The sequence below is a fragment of the Argiope bruennichi genome, chromosome 3 (genome assembly GCF_947563725.1).
Source record: "Argiope bruennichi chromosome 3, qqArgBrue1.1, whole genome shotgun sequence".
Taxonomy (NCBI): domain Eukaryota; kingdom Metazoa; phylum Arthropoda; class Arachnida; order Araneae; family Araneidae; genus Argiope; species Argiope bruennichi.
In genome coordinates this window covers 66,711,252-66,734,303 of record NC_079153.1, presented here as the reverse complement: position 1 = coordinate 66,734,303, position 23,052 = coordinate 66,711,252, and the positions used below count along the sequence as shown (strand labels likewise).

The 23,052-nt window shown below is 28.7% G+C and overlaps 1 protein-coding gene across 2 annotated transcripts in view; it reads left to right on the top strand.

Annotated features, from left to right (window-relative positions):
• Nucleotides 1-8,200: 8,200 nt before the first annotated feature.
• The window catches only part of LOC129963732 (dachshund homolog 1-like), a 238,170-nt gene continuing 223,318 nt past the window's right edge, over nucleotides 8,201-23,052 (top strand). For both annotated transcript variants that reach the window (XM_056078259.1, XM_056078258.1), the window contains exon 1: nucleotides 8,201-9,079. In XM_056078259.1, the coding sequence (XP_055934234.1) occupies nucleotides 8,343-9,079 (737 nt within the window). In that variant the 5' untranslated portion in view covers nucleotides 8,201-8,342. The remainder of the gene's footprint in view (nucleotides 9,080-23,052) is intronic.

Sequence of the window (23,052 nt, the reverse complement as noted above, 5' to 3'; positions counted from 1 at the left end):
CGTGACTCAACTTTATGTATAATATTATGTATGTCATTTAAGCTTAATTTTATAAAATTCAGTTAATCAAAATAAAGGCCGGCGTCCTGGCATAGGGGTAGCGCGTCTTCCTCGTGATCTGGGCGTCCTGGGTACGAGTCCCGGTTCGGATATGGTTGTTCTGTGTTCTATTTGTGAGGTGTGTGAATGTGCCCCCTTGTAAAACGGGGTTGTGCAAGCGAATGTGTGTGAGTTTCATCTTCATATGAGCTAGAAGTCAGACTTCTGCCCTTGGGTGCTCATGGGTCTTTACACTCAGAAGCTACTGCAACCCCTTTCCGTGGTAACGCGGATACGACATCATCATCATCATCATCATCATCATCATCAATCAAAATAAAGGCATGACTGCATGGAAATTTTCTATAAATATTGTAAAAATAATTATTATTATTTAATATTATAAAAATGTTATAAAAATAAAATAAAATGCGAAATTAAAAATAAATCCTATAAATGTTATTAAATTATTTCATATTTTTTTTACTCTTAAGCTGAACTTAATCTTTAAACATTTTATAAATAAACATTTCTTTTACATGAAGATATTTTATGGCAGGACTAACTTCTCACTCAAACAAGTATTCTATACTTATAATAAAGCTCAGTGTGTGTGTGTGTGTGTGTTGGCGCTCTACAGGCCAGGTCATTTGACATACAGCTATCAAATTTGATACATGTATACCTTAGAGGTCGGGAATGTGCACCTGGGGTCCCTTTTTTTGAAATTTTAATTAGAATTTTAATTATTAATTAAAAACTAACTTTCCCGCCAAAAAAATCTTCCATTTTCCCCACCGCCAACTTTTCCGCCAAAAAAATCTTCCATTTTCGCCACCGCCAAATGAGTAAGGCTTCCGGGTTTTTTTTCTCCCAACAGTAATGAGGCTAGGGTTAGTATTTTTCGGCGGATTATTTCAAACGATTCTGTTTATTTTCTTAATGTTTGATGCATTTAAAATTAAACATTGTTAATGAATCGATCCTTCAGATTCATTCTGAAGAACTTTTGAATAAAAATAAAACAGAATAAAGGAAATTAAAAATTTCTAATCCGCATAGCGTTACCCCAACTGGCGTAGAAAAAAAATCACGTATTTGCGTTACGTAACTGGCGTTGAAAATTTACGCATGCGCTGTGTGTTCTGAATTCCGCATTGTGTTGACGAATTATTATCAACCGATGCGGACTGGATTTAAATTTTTTTTAGGTTCGTTGCATGTTTTTGTAATTAAAATGTATTTATGTTAGTTATATATTTTTTGTATATGCTTATAGTTTTGTGCATCGTTTTTTAAGTAGTTTTTTTAAAACCTGTTTTAAACCGTCTATTTTAAACGATTCGTTTCATTTTCTTAGTGTTTGATGCATTTAAAAGTAAACATTGTTAATGAATCGATCTGCTCATGATGAATCTAAAAAAATTTTGTTGACAAATTCTTGAGATAATACGTAAATTGAAAAGGATATTCTTTAGTGTCCATAAAGTTTAAACGCTGAGTGACTCTATTTTCATTAATCAGATTATAAAAAAAATCTTTGTTTCAGTAAAAAATATTATATTAATTGCAGATTAATTCTTCCCACTTTAATTTAAAACATAAATTCTACGGGTGCTAACAGAAAATGAGAGAGATACATATTACGTTATGACTGAAGGCCTTTGTAATATTATGAGTGACTTATATGACAATCAAAATTTGAAGTTTTAAAATATTTTGATGAAGAAGCTATTAAAGTAGGAATTGCATAAAATATTTAAATATAAAAATTTTAACGAGCATTAAGATTGGCGAACCGGTTGGTCGACAAATTCTTGAGATATTACATAAATTAAGAAAGATATTTTTTAGTTCCCATAAGGTTTAAATGCTCAGTGACTCTGTTTTCGTTAATCATGTTATTAAAAAAATTAACATTTATTGACGAACACGAACACACTGATATTCACCGTTACTCTGATTAGATATTATAAAATCTGAATAGATAGACATAAACGTGTAAACAGCTGTGCGCCGGTTTCTATGGCAACACAGCTGGAAAGGAAAAAGAAGTTTCCGAAGAAAATTCACGCATGCGCATTGTTCTGATTGTTGTCATGACAACCACTTTCAACAGACGATTTAAATTATTTTTAGGTGAGTTACATGCTTTTGTAAGTAAATTGTATTTAAGTTATATATTTTTTGTATATGCTTATAGTTTTAAGTACATCGTTTTTTAAGTAGTTTTTTTTAAACCTGTTTTCAATGATTTAAATTATTTTTAGGTTAGTTGCATGCTTTTGTAATTAAATTGTATTTATGTTAGTTATATATTTTTTGTATATGCTTATAGTTTTAAGTACATCGTTTTTTAAGTAGTTTTTTTAAACCTGTTTTAGACCGATTATTTTAAACGATTCATTTTATTTTCTTAGTGTTTAATGCATTTAAAATGAAATATTGTTCATTAATCGATCTGTTCATGATGAATCTGCGAACATTTTGTTGACAAATTCTTGAGATATTACATAAATTAAGAAAGATATTCTTTAGTGCCCATAAAGTTTAAACGCTCAGTGACTCTATTATCAGTAATCATATTATTAAAAAAATGCTTTGTTTCAGTAAAAAATATTATTATATTAATTGCAGATGAATCATTTACACTTTAATTTAAAGCTTAAATTCTACGAGGGGTAACAGAAAATGAGAGAGATACATATCACGTTATGACTGAAGGCCTTTATAATATTATGAGTGAATTATATGACTATCAAAATTTGAAGTTTTAAAATATTTTGCTGAAGAATCTATTAAAGTTGGAATTGCATAAAATATTTAATTATTAAAATTTTAACGAACATTAAGATTGGCGAACTGGCTGGTCGCCAAAGGCGGCTAGTCATAAATAAAACAGATTATTCAAAGAACAGGAGTATAAAAAACTTAGGAATCCCTAAATCAATAAAAGAGTGCCATTATACATAATTTTACGATGATTTTTATACCCTTTGAAAATTTTAAACTGCATATATTGCTTCGAGACATGTTATGACAATATCATTTTTAATATTTTCCGTTGGAAATAGCAGTCGGAACTGTCTTTCAGTGCAGTCTTGCGATCTCTTACAAGAAATAAATTTTAACGATTCTTCAATAAAATTTTAGTTTTCCTTGTCAAAACAGTTTTCTTCCGAGTGAAAGACTGATTTTTAAAAAATCCTAAACATTATTTGTATGTTTTTGATTTTGCAATTTTTTTGTAACATTTTTGTTAAATAGTTTTTATTCAAACATGCCTTGTGCAGATTTGTTTTATTTGCACTATATTTTTAATTTGTTTAATTTATAATTTTTTTTATTTCTTTATTTCTATTTGGAATAGATTATAACTCTTTCTATAATGATCTTCGACTGGGATCACAAATATATAAATGGGTCAAGATGTTTAAAAAATTGTGTATTTGTCTTAAAATTGTATCCAAAAAATTAAATTCGTTCAAAGCATAATTGGGGCAAAAAATTTGCTAGATATGATTTATGTTAACAGGCGAATAACTGTTCAGGGAATTTTTATCGAAGAGGCATTAATCATTCAAAATATGCTGGAATTTTTTTTTCAAAATCACAACAAGATCTCGAAATTTAAATAAATCAGTTTAAAGAGAAAAAAAGATTTTTTTTTTCAAAAAAATTTACGAAACAACTGGCGATGCTTTTTGATGTAAATAATAATTCATGATGAAAGATGGAGAATTATTATTCTTCTGAGATAAGGCGATTCTTCACGTTAGCGAACGACGAATGTACTATACTATTGTGAGTTCTTACAAATGTTTAAAGCAATATATGGAGCAAATTATTCTTTTTAGATTCATAATTGTGTCTCTCTCCAAGACTATGCAAGAATCCGAACTGCTGGATGAATACAAGAAACATATTGAATTTCCCATCAATAACACTTGTACATTCTTCCTATAGTCCAAACTTACCTCTTTGCACTGATATTTATATAAGACCCTTAAAAAAAGAGTACAAGATTTATAAAATTATCATCATATAAATAAGTATAAAAATGTGTGTATAATCAACTTCTTAAATATCCTACTTTTTTATCATGCAAAGATATAAAGAAAATTCTTCAAACTTTGGGAAAATGGTGGCTGTGTTTAAGAAGAATATGTAGAGAAATAATTTGTGCAATATTTTAAAGAAATATTACTTGGGAAAGGTCTTTTAAAAATGTTCCGTTAATATTTCATTAAACCATCCTTCGTTAAGGATGCTGACATAAAATTTTAATGCATTTCTTTTTAAATATTTAAAATTAAGTAACATATTACATACTGTATGAAACTATAAATGAATGACTTAGATAACGAGTCGAAAATTGTGTCTATATGTGTGTGCATCATTGCCTTTTTTTCTTTTCTTTTTATGTATTCTATTCTTTTGTGCCTTCTATGTATTTATCTATCTTCGTTATTCTACTGCCGGGCTTTTTAATAAGCAGACAAAAATTCTATTTAGTTAGTGCCACTTGCTAAATGACTTGAATAAAACATAATTATTCTATTCGAAAATATCTTTCCTAAATTTTAATATCTTCACTCCTCTCTTTTTTCAATATGTATTCTCTCTGTATTCAATATGTTTTTTGAATATGTGTGAGTTCAGTTGAAATCATGCTGGGAAAAAAATTAGTACTTTTTTTTTTCTTTTTGTCTACTGAAATCTAATTTGAAAATGATAAGTCAATCTTAAGACAGTAGGTCGCTTTAAAAAACACACATTTACAAGTAGAAATCAACATACACAAAAAAGTCTCTTCTCTTTTTATATTTAAGCGCTAACCATCTTTGTTTTTTATTTAAAAATAATTCTAAAAAAAATAAAGATTTTTGTCGGTACAGAGAGGTTTTTTAACTGCTAGCTGTCTAAGCAAACTATAATTAAATGTCGCGGTATTATAAAATAATTGTTTAACATGGCATTCCACCAATTAGTTTGACAATCAATTGTAATAGAAAAGGCCAAATATATTTTGTGCAAATCATATAAATTACGTAAACATGAGAAAAAGTAATTCTTCTATGTTTTAAGGCAATTTAAAATTTAATTATATATTTTTACTAAATATTAAAAGAAAACTTTAAAAGCATCGTCTTGTTACAGAAAAGTAACGGCATAAACTCGAAAATATCTGAGCACGTTTTTTATTATACTCTCGAACAAAGATATTCTAGTATAGGTAAGTGGAGAAACAAACAAATGCGAGCAACAGCTCTCATTTCTCTATAATTCGATGTAAATTAGTGAAAATATCGATTGAATGGATAGAGATAGAATGGAGGACATGCGAGTATTGAGAATACAAAATATTAGTGCGTTTACATCATCAATGTCAATATAGTGAAAAAGAGAAAAATAACACTCTCATCAGGATGCTTATTGTATTTACCATGCCACAAAGTTCTTGGTTGCCATCAGTGCCATAAAACGGCAATACACCTACATCTTCTTTTATCATTATATATTACATGAATAAAAGATAAATAAAGTAGATTTAAATCTCTAGTTCGAAGCAAGACACTATTTTAGGCTTAATTCGTTTATCTTTTCAATATTTTTGTATTTTGCTCTTAATTATATAGTCGCGATGATATCCATATACACACATAAAAAAAAAGTTTTTTTTTTTTTTACCGTTGAAATGTGCTTAAATGTAAATACAATAACTAAGACAATGAAAAGCATTATTACAAAATTTGCTTAATAATGCATTTAAAAAAGACTCAAATTAGAAATATATATATGGAAATACAGTACAGGAAATCTTATATTTTGAATTTTAAAATAGTGTGAAATTCTTTTGTTCGGTTATATACACAAAAGTTATTGAGAGAAAAAGCTCGAATTTCGATTAATTTTTAGCTAAAAGTCAAACTCAAATTCTGAAAACTCCTTCTTTGTGAGCTCCTATTACACAAGAAGGAACTGTATGGCGAATCTGGTAGCTCTAAGTCCGACGGTCTGTCCTGTAGAACCTTTTGAATGATTTTTGCAATTAATTTATAAACATAACATGTTAAAATTTCTAATGACATCAACATAAGCACGTTTTTCAGATAATTATTTGCTAAAACTGCGTCACAGGTTATGTGATGGCTTATGTAACGCTTCATTAGTAATGATTGGCGAATCATTCATTTTCTGTCGATTTTAACAGTCCAGTGCGTGTTAATTCATTGCCTCGTTTCTCATTAACATTTCATACTTCAGCTGCCTCATACTTTTTGTGTGTGTGTGCCAGGGTTTGAGAGTGGAGGAAACATCTGGGAAGCACGGATGCAAAGTCCGCATTTCCCCACTAGCCTTCACTCTTTCATCTTTTCAATTCTGAATCCTGATCTATGAAATTTATGAAGCAAATTAATCCGTTGGCTAAAGTATTAGATATAAAAAAAATGGTAAAAAAATTCAGCGGCATTAATAGAATATTTAGAAAAGAAATTTGATTCAGAATTAGATATTTGTGATATTAAATTATAAAAAGACATTTTAAATCAAATGATTTTTAATATCATGTTTGGTTTATAAAGCACTTGAAACTATTCGAAAACTGAATTTTGATCTTTGCAATAATGCCATTTATAATCTGCAAGTTAGATTATTACGAATGTGCAATTTGAGATGTAGAACGTAACTTTACATATTTCTGTGTAATGAAATAATTTAAGAGCATTTTCAATTGAAAAATAAAATTTTTCCATAATGGCATTCACATTTTGTAAAATAAGCAACGAAACCCTTAATTTAATTGACGTTTTATTTATTTATTAGCTAAAATTTTTAATAGGTATCATTTTTTAACTCATTAAAACCGAAATAAGAATAAAATGTATCGGATATTTGATGATGATTGGTTTTTGATGATTCGTAAGTTACTTGTATACTCGAATGTTCCACAAACAATAACCATTAAATTCTAGATAAAATGGAATCTTTTATTAATTTCAGTTTACTGCAAATCTTTAATGTGATTAATAAACTAATATTTAATTAAAACGGGCTCTCATCATAATTAAAAGGATTGAAATTGATTTTAAATATTTTATATTAGAAGCAATAATAGACAGAAAATAATTGTTAATATATCTCATTTGATTCAATCATTCCCACATTTGCAAAGATAAAAAAACAAATCGATTGAAATTAAAATTATTTTTATTTGACATTAAAAATTTTTATATATAATTCTAAAAGAAATGAGTAAATTATTCTAAGATCCGCTTCATTTTGTTCATTCTGTGTATTTCAAAACTAATGATGATTTGAGAGTAACGTAAACCAGAGACAATATGCTATAGATTTGAAAAGTTACTCAATTTTCTATTAAAATCTTGTGAAATATATCATTGGAGCACACCCAGTTAAAAAAAAATTATAATTTTCAAAATGCAGGGTTATTGTAATATTCGTGAAAATACTGATAATTTTTTTTCTCCTTTTCATTCTGTTTGCTATGCCACATTTACATTAGGAATATCAAGAACTTAAAATCATAAACTTTATTACCCTTCAAATATTATCCGGAATAATATTTTATGAATATGGTAGAATGTATATGTATAAAGAATATAAAAATCATTTAAATTATTAAAAAGTAGATAATAACGTTACAAAATATTATCCAAACAATTTGAAAGGAAACATGGATAACGAAATCACATTTGGAACCAAGCAGTGCAGACGCCACTATGTTCCGACAGAGCGAAAACTTCCCGATGGGAGCGTATAAACTTCCGAAGAAGTACCAAGCGATTTTCACCGGTACCTCTCGACACCCACAAAAGCGACTAACACCCTCCCCTCTTCAATCTCCGCTTTCTCTCTCTCAATTCTCAGCACTCATAAAAAAATACATATACATGAACAAAACAAATGCCAAAACTAGTGCCCGAATAAGACGCGGTGGAAAGAAAATAAGAGAACAAAAAAGCACTCCCGGCTAACTAGAATTATGAGCGTCGGTTCGCGTGTCAATGACGTCACCGTCAAACAGTCCGCCCATCGCTACACGCCATTGGCCGCGGACCTCGATCGGGGTTGAGCCATCTCCTCCTTCCCCCACCCCATACCCACCGCTCAATCCCAAAACCGCGCGAACAACGCACACTTGCACTCTTCAAGCGGGCGTAGTTTGTTTTGGGACTCAAGTCAGCCAGCTATCACACACCCTTGACCACGCGGTGGCGGTCTTGTTCAAGGATCCATTGCCACGTGCTCTCGAAATCGTTTGTTTCATCGGATAAGGCATGGATGTCGGTCAGGGGATATCGTCCCCGACCACTGGTATGACATCACCGCGGTCACTCCAGACACCACCCAACTTGGACAACATGACATTGTCGTCCGGCGGAGAGGGAAACCCCCCATCTAACGGTGGTGTGGTCAGCCCGAAGCAGCATGTTACAGGACTGTCCCAGATGGGGTCACCTGGGTCATCCTTGGGGCGTAGTTCATCTGTCAGTCCCCCTGGGCCGGCACTTTCTCTCGTCACCACCAAACCATACCAGGCAACCTCATCTCAATCCAACGGAGGTCTTCCTCCAAATCTTCCACGATCATGTGGGCCAAGTATCATGCAGCAAGCTCACCATTCCGTGGGCCATCCCCAAATGGGACACCCACCCTTGGGGTACCACCGATCATTACATCCCTCGTCTTCACCACCGGGTATCGCCGCGGACATGACGACAAATGATTGTCGTCTAATAGACTATAGGGGCGCAAAGATTGCTGCCTTTCTGGTTCAAGGGGACTATTTGTTGTGCCTACCCCAGGCCTTTGAACTCTTTCTGAAACACCTCGTGGGGGGTCTGCATACCGTCTACACCAAGCTCAAGCGACTTGACATCACCCCCATCGTCTGCAACGTGGAACAGGTGCGGATTCTCAGGGGTCTAGGAGCAATCCAGCCGGGAGTTAACCGGTGCAAGCTGCTTTCTTGCAAGGACTTTGATGCTCTTTACAAAGATTGTACCACAGCCAGGTAAGGAACATCGAACTTCTTTTTTCTTTAATTTTTTTTTTTCTTAGACTCTTTTCACTCAAAATATACTTCTTTTCCAGCAATTTGCTTTCACTAACTTTATTTTAATAGAGCAGTATCTCAGCTTTCAATACTTTTGAACAGAGTTTGTTTTTGGAAATGTTCATTATTTTTAATTCTTGTGCATTACGATGAGGCTCGTCTTAAAAAACATAATAGAAAAAAAAACTTATTTTAAATTCATTTTTTTAGAATCTTATGCCTTTTTTTCTAAGTCGAACTCGTTCATAGTTATTTTATTAAATGCTTCAATATCTATAAAAATCTAAAATTTAAGGAAAAATAGAATTTTTCGTACATTTATTTGTAATGAAATTTTTGATTCTGCACAATAGAGACGAAATAAGAATTTTGTTACAAAATCTAAATTATTCTATACAAAGATATGCAGAACATTTTTAACTCCAAGAAAATGTGGGAGTAAATTAGAGACAAACATAAATTATATTCTCATAGCTTGTTTCGAAATATATGTGGTAATAATAGTCATAAATGTATTGAGAGAAAAATATATTCCTAAACAAAGCAATTAGCCATAGTTCCATGAAAATAATAAAATGAATAATTTTAAATCAGTTTTCAAATCAAATTTCAACTATTTATGAAGTTAAATAGTTTAAAATATTCTAAATTAGCTACTCTCTGCATTAAAGATCCTATATAAATTATTTTTGAATGCAGATAAAATGTGTTAAAATGCGATTGAGTACTAAATACTTTATCTGAAGTACAATTCGGTATCAATATCTAATTATTGCTGGACATCATTGGTCAATATATCGGTATTTGTATTATTTTCTCATTACTACAGTAATGAAAATAATGTCGGCATCATGTGAATTATTTTTTATCTCGTATTTTTCTATTAAATGTCTTCTTTAGTAAACTTATTGTCGAAACAAAATTGCTGTAGTGGAAACTAGAAAAATGCCTGTGGGAAAGAGCACTCTATAACGTCCAAAGCGTTAAAAGGAACTAAAGTTCTACGAAATAGATGTTGATTCCTAATGCCATGGTGGCTAAAATGAATTTAAAAGAATACATTTAGAACTTGAAATATATCAACATTATATGGTTTATTTAATTTTTTTTTAAATTTCTTAGTTTTTTTTTCTTCTTAAATGTATTGTTTTAGGCTTTCATTTAATTTTTTCCTTAAACCTAACAAAGGCAATATTATAAGCAAGCATAAATTTACTCTGCAGCTTTGTAATAAGGTATTTTATATCCAAATATTAATTTTTAAAAATTAAAAAAAATTATTATTATTTTTTTTAATTAAAATTAATAGCCGACAGTATAAAGTTCCGTTATGATGACTAAAAAAATAGATCCATTTCATATAATGTATAAAAAATATTTAAAAAATTAAATAATTCTCTGAAATTAATAAAACCTTCTAAATTACTTTCGTACTTCATCTTTCTAAATTACATTTGAAAAAAAAATCAATGTTAGTATTTATTTTTAAAAAATAGTCATCATTTCATTAGTTCCTTTTCAAAATTCAGTGAAAAAAGAGACAGAAATCTGGATCCTTCATATTTTAATTCTTTTATAAAATTCTATACTTTCTTTTCATTTTTTTTAAATTTATAGAATAGATTTGAAATTTTTGTTAGTAAATAACAAATACTTCATGAATGTAATATTTAGTATATAAAAAAAAGTGAAAGCTTTTCAAATAAAAAAATATTTCTTCGTTACATCGCATAAGATTTTGTACACATTGTTTAGAAGACATAACGATCGAATTTAATTTTCTCTAACTATTAACAGTGGAATTATAAATATAAAAAAAGAATAATACTATTAATTATCTTTTGAATATCAACAGCTAAATATCAAAAAATTAGTTTCCTAGTTATAGAATTATTAATCAAAAAATATAATAAAATTATTTATATGCAACATAAAATACATGCTTATGTCTAAAACAGATGAGAGATTCAGCCTTTCTTCTAAAATTAAAAGGAAACGAATTTCATAACTTCTTTCAAAAAGTTACCCGTCTAAGCGGAACTTCTGTTCCCTTACTTGAAGCCGTGAAATCGAATAAACGTACTTCGAAATTCGCGGATGAAGGCTTAAAATGTCTTTCGATTGTACGAAATATATTGCATACAAAAAGTATTTAAAAAAAAACCTGACTGGATTAGCAATTCACTGGCTAGCAAACAAAGCATTAAACACAATTTTCCTCCTATTAATTATTTATTCTGGTAGTGAAAGTTTCGAATGTTTCAATATAATGAACAGTTTACTTGGTATTTAAAGATTCTTTTTAAAGATTAATTAGTCAGGGCTGTTAAAGCATAATTATTATTTTTGTAAAAGATTGTTTAATTTTTTTTAATGTTTTAATATTAAATACGAGGGAAATATTCAAGTACTACTAAATTTATTTAAAGTTACATATAAAGTTTATCTAATAGAAGAATTCTAATATAAATAAACAATTTAATTTTAGAGAAAGGTTATTGTGCTTTTTGTTTCCTATAATGGTTTCCCCAAATTGAAGATTCCTCTAACTTTCAAGTTTACCACTAAGAGTTTAATTTTAATTAATTTTGAAATTACTAGATGACTTAATTTTAACTTTGCCTTTTCCAGTTTTTTAATTTTAAATTACTTATTAAAGTTATTCTATAATTTATAAAACTGAGATGAACTCAGCTTTTATATAACAGCTGTTCAATAAGCAGCAAAATATATTAATAACCTATTTTCTTTGAAACATTTTTTTTTGTTCAAAATAAAAAGTTGTAACAATATTGTAGATTTTTCAGCTCCAAATAATTAATAAGAATCATGATCAAATATAAATTATTAATTTTAATTAATATATTGCTATTATTTCCAGCAGAATTTTCTTCTGAGCAGAATGTTTTTGTTACAATCTGTCAAAAACTAATTATTGTAATTTATCCCACGAAATTTTATAACTAGAAATACATTTTTTTTGTTATTATGAGACGATCTAAGAGTGAGAGCAGTTAATTATGAGGAGATCTAATTTTAATTCCTATTCTTTTTATTTAACTTAAAGAGAATCTCCTGTATTACTTATTCTATTATTTTTTATCATTTTTTTTTTTTTTTTTTTTTGCTAAAAAATAAAATTGAAAAACTATTCAACAGAAAGGTAATTACAAAGTATAAAAAAAGTAAAATTATAACTTTTCAGTTGTGTATGAAAATTCGGATCTTTACATTTCTTTTCTGACCTTTCTTACATGTACTTTCAGCCGCGTCCTGTATTTATTTCTGTAGAACATATTTTCCCTTATCTATCGAATTTGAACTACGAGTAAATTATTCGCTTCAACTTAAAATTAACTTCCTTGTTTTGTCTACAGAAGTTGAATATCTAATGCCGATTATTTTGAATACGATCATACATCTGGCCGAAAACGGCCTTGATATTCTCCCCCGAACAAGTTCTTCAGAGCTTAGTTTTTTAGTAAGGTGATTTATAACTTATCACACCATGATAGTTGTTAAATGATATAGTGCAACGTACCGAATACTGCATCTGTTTCTTTTCAAATTCGAATGCTGTAACCGTTCATCTTCCATGTAATGTCTTTCATCTGAATTTGATGAACGTGATAACAACTGCAACGACTGTGGATGAATTATGGTTTGAAGTATTTCGCCGAGGAATGAAGTGGTGTTTTTTTTAATTGGTAATCAGGATAGGTGCTTTTATAAAAAAATGTTATAAATTAAAGGCTAAGGGTGAAAAAAAGTAGAATTCGAAAATGGTAACGGTCATTGCATAGTTTACTTGCTTGTAAAACCAATTAATTGCAATTATTGTTTGTAATTGCATATTTTATTTATATTATAAAAATAATAGCCAATACATCGCAAAGTCAATATCATTTAATTACTCTACATTTTTATTAATATGGAGTATTATGCTGCAATCTTGATGGAATAAAAATTGAAATTTGGCTTGTAAAGGTTAGACTTGAGAAATGCAATATATTTCTAACATGAATTTCAAATGAAACTATATCTGACCGAATTTGAAATTTTCATTTATCAAACAGTTATAATTTAGTATATATTTGTTTACGTAAAATGTATTTAAATTAAATAGAACTAAGCTGACCTGCTCAGTTTTAAATTAATACCTTTTAAAATTATTACACTTAGTTACTGCTAATTAACTAAGGTAATAACTTAAGTTACTAGGTTAGTTAATTAAAGCAATTGATTAACTGAACCAGCTGCTCATTTGTACTGGTTGAATGATACGAAATAATTCAACCGGTGCAAATGAGCAGCTTCTTAATAAACAAACAATCATATTCCTGCGATTATTAATATTATAATGCGTATGCAATAAGAAAGCTATTGAAGCTTAAGCTTTATAGACAGTGAGTTTCTTCGTATGCCAACAAACTTCTTTTTTTGAAATTTCTTTTCGCACACGAATTTGACTATTAATTCTTCGCTGTTTTTTGATAAGTACTACAGTACTCTGAATTCATGTGTTTTAACACGCATACCTACATAGAGATTTGAGTTAATTTCAATGAATTGAGTTTTGTATTTCATTTCTTCATTTTCTTAGTCTAGCAACACTTGTCGCTAATTCAAAGTGTTATATAGCTTATTCTTTATAAATATGTAACCTTTCCGTTTTTCCAAAACGTAATCAGACTGCAATCGGATAGCCATCTTTATCTTCATGGGCTGCGTCAATTTGAACTTTTCTGAAAGCAGTCTTTTATTTCAGATGTTTTTAGATAACATTCTCAAGTGGATTTTAAAACCACAACAACTTTATTCCAGTTATACTTAACATCGCATTTGTTATCGGAACTTCGGACTGGAAACTAACTTAACTGTTAATTGTAAGTGTTTTAAATTTCGGGAAGTAGGAGTACAACCACGCATAATTTATAAAATAATAAGAACTACAGAAGTTAATAGTAAATGTCCTATAGTAAAAAGAAATATGATTTTTTTAAATAATGAAATATAAACGATAAACTTTTTTAAAAATATTGGAGATCAAATAGCTATTTCGTTAGTTTTTGTAAGACATCTTGTTATTCAGTTTTTAAAATCTAATGCATTTCGAATCAAAATAATACCAAATGGTATGGCTTACAGAAATCCCTGAATAGCGAAAACTTCGCAAGATTCTATAAAATTTATTGAAAAGAAAATTAATTGGAAGAATTCTTTGGAAACTATCGTTAGAGTATAGAGGCGTTTAAGTAAAATATAACTCAACAGTTTTATTTATTGCTAACTAAAGATAAATGTGTTTTCTTATTTAACTTGCAAAATTATATTTCAAAACTTTTTTAGTGTAAAAGAAATTCTGAAAGAATATTAAGGACTATTTTTTTTTAAAAATTGTACATACTTGAAGGTGAATATTTTGAAATAAATAAAAAGAAACAGCGTATTTTTTTCCTCCATCGATATCACATATTCCGTTTATAAAATTACACTTTAAAAAGTATACCTTTATAGTATACCCTTAAGATTTTACATTATCATATTCAATATATAAAATACATTATGTTTTCCCTAAATATTAATTTCTTATTGGGGAAAAGGGAATTCAGTGTAAATTCATTACAATCTAATGAAGAGTAGTTATAAAGAAAAGCGAAACGATTATGATATTTTGAAAAGAAAATGATACACTATATTAGGCAATGATTACAGAATATCTGAAAAAACTTGGCTATCTAATGCACTTTAAAATAAAATTAACTCAATTTATGTATTTTTATGTCTTACTTTCTTTAAAATTTATTTATCAAACGCGTGATTATTTTTGATTTTCCAAAGCGGCAAAGCGCCTTATTATAAAATTTTAACACATAATAACAAAATGTTGTTTTTTTGTATGATAATTAGATAAACGCGTTAAAATTTTGCAAATATAGAATTGTTTTCGAAAAACTGCAAATTGTTTTGCTTCAAAATAAACCCAGACCTAAGCATTATACGATTTCGAAAGTTGATGAGAAAAAAAAATGTTTATTTTCCTGACCAAATGATGATGCAAAACTTCTTTGCAGGAATTTTTAAAAGATAGATTGGTATTATGAAAACAGAGATATAAACAGAAAAATGGATTTAGAAAGTTTTTAGTTGGAATTCAAGTTACTTTTATAACTTGACTCTTAACTTTTCTAAAATTGAACTTTTAACTTTTTTCTAAACCTTAACTAACTTTAACTTTTTACTTAATTCAAGCTTTTTTAGATTCGTTCTTTTTAATGCAGTAACTGAATCTGCAATAAGATTTAGACGTTTAAATGTAATACGAAATTGAAATGTTAATTATTATATTGTATCTTCTGTTTACAAATCCGGCAATTTATCAATTAATTTCATCATACCATTAGTTAATAGAAGATATATTTATTTATTTCATTAATCTGTAAGTTAATAGAAACTACTCATTTTCGTTCAAGCATTCTAAATATTTGAATTAAAACAAGTAAGCTGAAAATACATGGCATACATTTTCTTTTGAAAAGTTTTTTTTATACTTTTTTTCCAATAAAAAGAAATACCAATATTTCAAATGAATTTTAAGTTACAAATAAAAATAATTTTTCATAGATGCTTAAAAATAATATTTTATTGTATCTTTAAAAATATAGGGAGTCCGGTCAAACGTACTGGGTTACACTTTTAGCATCAAACTCAGACATATCTAAAATGACAACCGAATGATTTCGGTTGACTAACTTGATAAATCTCTGACAATAAGAGGACGGGAGGGAGGTAAAAAAAAATTCCACTGTGTCTCATCCCCTTCCAAATCGAAGGCAACCCTTTCCCTGACTCAAGAGAAGGGGAACAAATGACCCCCCCCCTTATTTTCAAGGTGGGGAGGAGAGAGTAACCAGGGAGCTTGCTAAGAACTCAAACTCCAATTTAAAAGAACAGAACAAATGAATGAAAGGGATTGACATCGGGCATGAAGTGAAAACAGATAAAGGGATATACGCAATGACTCATTGTGGTGAATTTCGTTTTTTATTTTTTCGTTTTGCTTTCTGTATATTAACGTTATTTTTTTTATCTCTCTCTCTCTCTCTCTCTCTTTCTGTCTATCATGCGTTAAATGTTCGGAGAAAGAGAGGGGTGCATTGCCGCAGACGAATTGCACTGTTCGGGGGTTGGGGTGCAGAACAGGCAGACGAAAATGAGTCGTAATCAGAGAACCCGACAAATGAGAAGGCGTTTTAGAATATTTTTTTTTTCACTTCGGGGACAAAGAACAAATCTAGTATAAAAGATTTTTCGTTTAAAATCCGGCATGGGAACATTTATATTGCCGAAATACTGTTTCAGAATTTTTGTACGGTTTGTTTCCAATGCTGTTTTATTCTATCTTTCAAAAATAGAAAATGTTACTATATAAAGAAAAAAAAATGAATAAATAAATAGAGGATAGATTTTTTTTAAAAATTATCGAATTAAAACTTTAGCAAATTCAACAAAAGATTTTTAAGTTTACGTTCTGAAATTCTGCGTGAAATTCTAAACGCATAATGAATAAAAGGAAATTCATCTGTAATTTATGCATATCATTTGATGAGACCACATATATTCTGAAATAGTTATTTGATACTTGCTTTTTTAAAATTTCATAAATGAAATAAACCAGTTTTCGCTGTGAAAATAGTTCCTATATAATTCATTATATTATATTGAAAGTTATTCTTCTAGTTGAAATAATAAAAAGAAACATTCCTAATATATGAAGTTATCATTTTTTCGTAGAATTGATGAAAATATAAAATGTCATTATTCAAATGTAATCAGTCTACCATGAATTTTTAATGAAATGGGGCATCATAAAACTGCAAGCAAAAATCAAAGAAGACTATAATCTTAACTCAATGAACGTTTCAATCATGAAGCGTGAAACAGATGGGGGGGGGGGGTATCCAATTGAATGTCAGCAAAGGAAAGAGAAGGGGGGGGCGGTTATTACATGGTTGCTTGTTCCCCGATTGCGTTCAACAGTTTGAAACAACAGAAACAGGAAAGTTTTACCCTTAAACTTAACATTTATTTAAATCCCCCCCCCTTTTGAAGAAAAATGCATTGTGCCAGATCTTATTCTGAGTTTGTTTTATCAGAAAATACAGATCTTCTGATTTTTTGTTCACCAAATGACCAGACGCACTTCATTACTCGAAACAATCCGAGAATGAAAAAGGGTTTCTTATTGTATCGGACTTGAATGAAATGTTCAAGATTTCCGACTTTTTTACTTATAAGTAAATAACCCAACTTTTAAACGATTGACAAAGTTTAAGTGTTAAAAATGTACAAAAAAAAAAAAAAAAAAAAAAAAAATTCAATAGCAAAAAAAAAAAAAAAAAAAGTTAAGTTCTTCCTTTCAGTTTTTGCTACATGTTTAAAGTGACCAAGCATCGTGGATCGTCGCAATTTTCGACTCTTTATCTGGGGTTGAAAATTTTTCCATATGATTAAAATGTCTCGGAGCATCGCGCTTATTATTTATTAATGAATAGTTTATACTTTTAAAAATGGATAAACTAGATTTGAAACTATAAAAAGCGTTACTAAAAACTCTTTAAAACGTTTACTATATATAGAACAGGGACATCTGCTTAGATACGTCTGGATAAATCAGCTTGAAGAAAACATCATAAAACCAATAGTGTAATATATTTTTGCATTTCTTTTAAAAATATTTTAAGCAAATTGAATATTTTAATATTTCTATTTATTTATTTACATGTTTTTTTAAATTTTATCTAAGAATCCACCGCCTTTCTCTAACCAATTCTTGATGGCTAAAAAAAAGGTGTCCTTGATTGTGCATCCGCGATTGAAACAAAGAAAAAATGTCCCCTTTATCTTTATTGAAAAACCTGTTAAAATCTAACGAAATGGAGATGTCAACCTAAAAATATTTATAAAGTGGATGATAATAATAATTTACTGTATTTGACTTTTTGTTTTCGAAAAAATAAATATAGTTAAAAAAATGTCGAGATGTAATATCAGAAATAATTTAATCTGACCCGATACTAAAATAATGTTAGCTTAAAGCTCTAAATTATATTTTTATATAATAAAGATGATGATTAAATCAGAAAATTCACTGATCCTTTAGTAAGTCTTTAAGACTTCTAAATTACACAAATGTTGTTATAAATGTATATGTGCATAATTAATATATTATTTATTCGTAATCATAATTGAATTTCTAAAGCCAAAACGTTATTTTAAATTTTAGTTTCCTTTTTTCTATCTTAAATGTTTTTTGAGATTTTCATTCTTAAAATGTTTTTGCCTCATTAATTCTTCAAATTAGAAAGAAAATCTGTACAGAAACCAAATAAATGGCCATGTGAGATCACTGAATTTTATTCGTTTGATAAAATGATTAACTCTCTCATAAAGTTATTTCATAAATTCTTTTTTATGAAGGAATTATTTAAAATGTCTTAAATTGAATTCCACTAACATCAATGAACTGTGACCTTAGTTCTTGTTGGTGAATGAATTTTTCAGATGAAAAGCCAGTATCTTCCATAAGATGTAAAAGCCAGTATGTTCCATAAAGTGTAAAAGTCTGTTTTGTTCCATAAAGTGTAAAAGCCAGTATGTTTCGTATCATAACATAGCTTCCATTCTTAAATAATCATCGATTAATAAACCTGTGATTGTGCCATTTTTATATTTATTTACAAGACTTGGAGTATAATTTGGAACATTTTTTTAAAAACAATCAGAAGAAACTTAAAATTAAATATATACATAAAACCAAAATACTTGAAAATTGCATTATGTATTGCATTTAGTACTTCATTATATTAAGAAGAAAATATCGTAACTTAGGAATAATTCATCTTTAGATCAATTCAAACGTTTTATGAATAGATTTGGTAAAATTAAAATGTGCATTCATAATATTTCAAAATGTGCGAGGCGAATATGTTTTCAGAAAATACTTAAACAGGATACAAATTCTCTTATTATTTGATGAGATTACTTTTTTTGATTTTGAATAGGTGTTTTGAAGTTGGAAAGCTAAAGTTTTCATCCGAAAATTGAGGTGATCAACTAAATCGCCAAAAATATTTGCTGTGTTTAAATTCAAGCAAATGTGTTATGCTTTACTTCTTGTTCATGATTTCCTTAACAAATTCCTTAAATTTTAAGCTTCAATTGATGGAAATATTAAGTCATATTATTTTAAGAGCTTACTTCTGTTTTATTTATTTCACTGTAACTCCCTAATGAAGTCGAGTCCCATGACATCATATGCCATTAAAAATATAAGCAACTAGATAATCCTTTTCAAATCGTACATTACTTTTCGTCGTATTGTAACTTCACTTTCTCATCACATGTGTAAAGTGTAAATAAGAAGAATAAATTATTCTTAGTTTTTCTCAAAAATAGAAAGAAATTCACTTAATTGAGTGTTTTATGAAACAATGAAAACGATTTAAATTTTATTATAACAAAGTATTTCTAAAAATTATGCAAATTTAAAAAAAAATCAAAATTCAGAAAAAAAAAATTAGGATTTCTAATTTGAATAATTGAATGAAACAACTCTTTGAATTTTAAAATAAGATTAATATCAAATTTGTGCAGTAGTGTGTTGGGAAGTTGTGGGAAAACACCAAAATCTTGCTTAATTTTTAATTAATTAAAATTTAAAAACAATCTCTCCGCAATGCTTATTTCCACCTTCGAGAGTATATTGTACCAAATTTAACTGCTCTAAGAAACACGATCAATCTTAAATACATGCTCACGTTTTTTTTATTAGTAGCAGAGATATTCTTTTTGAAAAACTCTTATTCTGTACCTATTCATATTCTTTAAAGAATTATATCAGTAAATTTCGAATAAATGAACTTAAAATTATTATTACAAAGTCTACTAGCATACAAAAATTTCGGACAATTTATTCCAAATTATAAAAATTATCTGAAATTTGATGATGATGGAATCTGATATTTTGATATTATTGTATTATGTATCCATCTTCTGAGTCCTTCAGAATTTGTAAGTACAGGTTTTAATAAATAGAAATCTTCAAACATTGGAGAAAAGGAATAAGATTACATTACCACGTAAATAATTTTCTGCTTGTCAACATTTGAGATATAAAATTTCTATTGCTTTAAAAGGAATGTTTTAATTTTTACCATCTGCGAAGTTTGAATTAAATAGACTTAATTATTATTAGAACTATATATCTAAAAGGAAAATTTATAAAACTAATTTATCATAAGATGCAAGTTGATCAAAGTAATTAGTTTCAGATTATTTTTAGTAGATTTGTAGCTTTCTATTTTGCTTTTTCCATTTTTTTTTTATTAAATAAAGAATATTTGAGTAGTTTTAAAAGATATCTATTTTTTATTTGTATTATTTTGTGTTGTCTGAATTATAATCAATCCTTTAAAATTGACAATTTTATTTTTAATCTTTATCTTGGGTTGAAAGTTCAACTTCAAATATAATTTCCTTTTTTAAACCTATTCCTTTTTCCTTATCAGCTAAAAATTATTCTACATATGGCAAATTATATAAGAGATGGCTATATCATTAAAGATAACATAATGTCTTCCATGATTTCACGTCTCTTAACCTGTGCTTCTGAACTTGATGAATAGCCCTAGTGTTGCTTTTGAACGGGACGTTAATATAACTAAACTAAACTAATCTGAACTTGATGAGTAGATTAGTGATCCAAAAGCTTGAATTAAAAAAGAATGCCTTCAAAAATATCCATATTATTTAATAATTTATCGTCCAATTACATATAGAACCATTTTTTATGGATGTTAACGAAGTTTAGAAGATTCTACTATTGCAGCTATGAAAAATTTAAAGATCATTTTAATAATTTTAACTAATTTCCAAATCTGTGAATTAAGTTTTTTTTAAATTATTATTTAACTTTTCTTGGGTGATAATTACCCTAATGCAAGTATAATCAGTAAACATGCAAAATCTTAAATTTATAAAGCGTGTGATAAAAATCTAAACGAATGAGAAGTTTAAATACCGTACTGACATTTATCTTAAAGAAAGAAAAATACCATAAAAATGATGTCCGTGGGAAATTTCTCACCAAAAAACATGTTTCATCTATTGACACTTTCTTCATGCCTAACAATCAGTGAACGTTTCTCTCAATCATCGACAACATAAATACAGACTTCTTTATTCACGCCTCAGTGATTGAACACCGATAAAATACTTCGTACGCAGTACATGCTTGTGACAGAGCAAACCACACCACATTATTTCCAATAGCACCAGCAATCTCTATCATAATACTAGATCTGAATTTTATTCCATGATTTATTGCTTACGTGTTCATCATACGAGCCCTTTGTTGAAAACCCGCTTCCTTTATTTTCTTCGGCAATTTCAAATCAGATGGACAATTTTTCTTTCTTCTGGACTCACCTTGAACCTACTGTGTTTTGGTGAATAGAAGATCCCTGTTGAGGAGAAGGGGGGGTGAAGGGGTGGGTGGGTCGGAGAGAAAGGGTTGAAAATATGATAGAGAGGATAAGAGAATAACAGGCAGGAGGGGAAAGCGGATCCAACTAATCGGCGTGAAACAGACCAACTCCTGCAGAAACATGATTCCAATGGCTATTCGACATCTACAGGCTTTATGAATGCTGTGAAATAGCGAAACCGGTGCATGTCATCCATTGTGGGGAAAAAAGAAACAACCTCCCATTGAAAAATCTTTCGATGTTCCACGCCTATTTTAAACAATATATCGGTTAATAATATAAAATTAAATTTCATCAAGTGTCTACTTAGGAACAAAGATCATATCGTTAGAAGAATTATTTCAAGTGAAATTAATTGCTAAAGGAATTCTGTGATTTTTGTAATTAGACACTTTAAAAAAAAAAAATTCTTAGGAAGTATGTAAATTGTGTAAAATTCAAAAGCTGAATAACATTCTAAACCGAGCGCACCAAATGCAACAGAATTTAAAATCAGTTTTACATTATAAGCAAATAGTTTGAAAAAGCGAATGGGCCTGCGAAAAATGCGTTAACTATTAATATTTGATTGTATATGCGGATTATTAAATAATCTATCTTTTGGCGGAATTTCCAAATGGACCTTATGTAAAATGAAGAGAAAACGTTGTATTCTGAAATTTTTAGCCGATTCTATTTTTCATGAATTATTTTCATGATCTGAAAAAAAATTAATCGTTCCTTACTATTAGAGTAAATATAATCGCACATTCATCATTTAGAACTGTAACGTCATATTATGAATAGTCCCAATTGGTTCTTTTATCGATATTTTCTATTGATTGTTCATTATGATTTCTGTTGTATGACAGTTGTATTTCAGTTCTATCTGAAATTTATATGTATAAGTATTCAACACTTTATCTTCACTACGCTTCTGCTTTACATATATGCTAAACCAGCTATAATTAAAAGCTTTTAATTATTATCTAATGACTTTAGAATGTTTAACGCAAGCACTTTATACTTCCAAAATAATAATATTAACACTAATTTCCTAATAAGTATAAAACTAAAAACAGGAAAATTAAGAAAGTAATGTATAAAATTTAAATATAAAACTAAACTAATATATTTATTAAATTTTGATTAAGCATTTTAATTTGAAAAGATTTTTTTTCAATCTTAATGACGTTTTACGTGATTCGAAAAGGATCCAACAATCGGTAAAGGTTGTTCTGTTCATCAAAACTATATCAGTTTTATAGATGGAAATGCTATTTCTGCTTGTTAGAGGACATTGTTTGATTTTATATGAATTAACCAATTCCAGCCATTTTATCTGCATACTTATTTTAAAGCCATTTTATTTTATTTTTTTGTCAAAAACGCAGTGAAAATTAT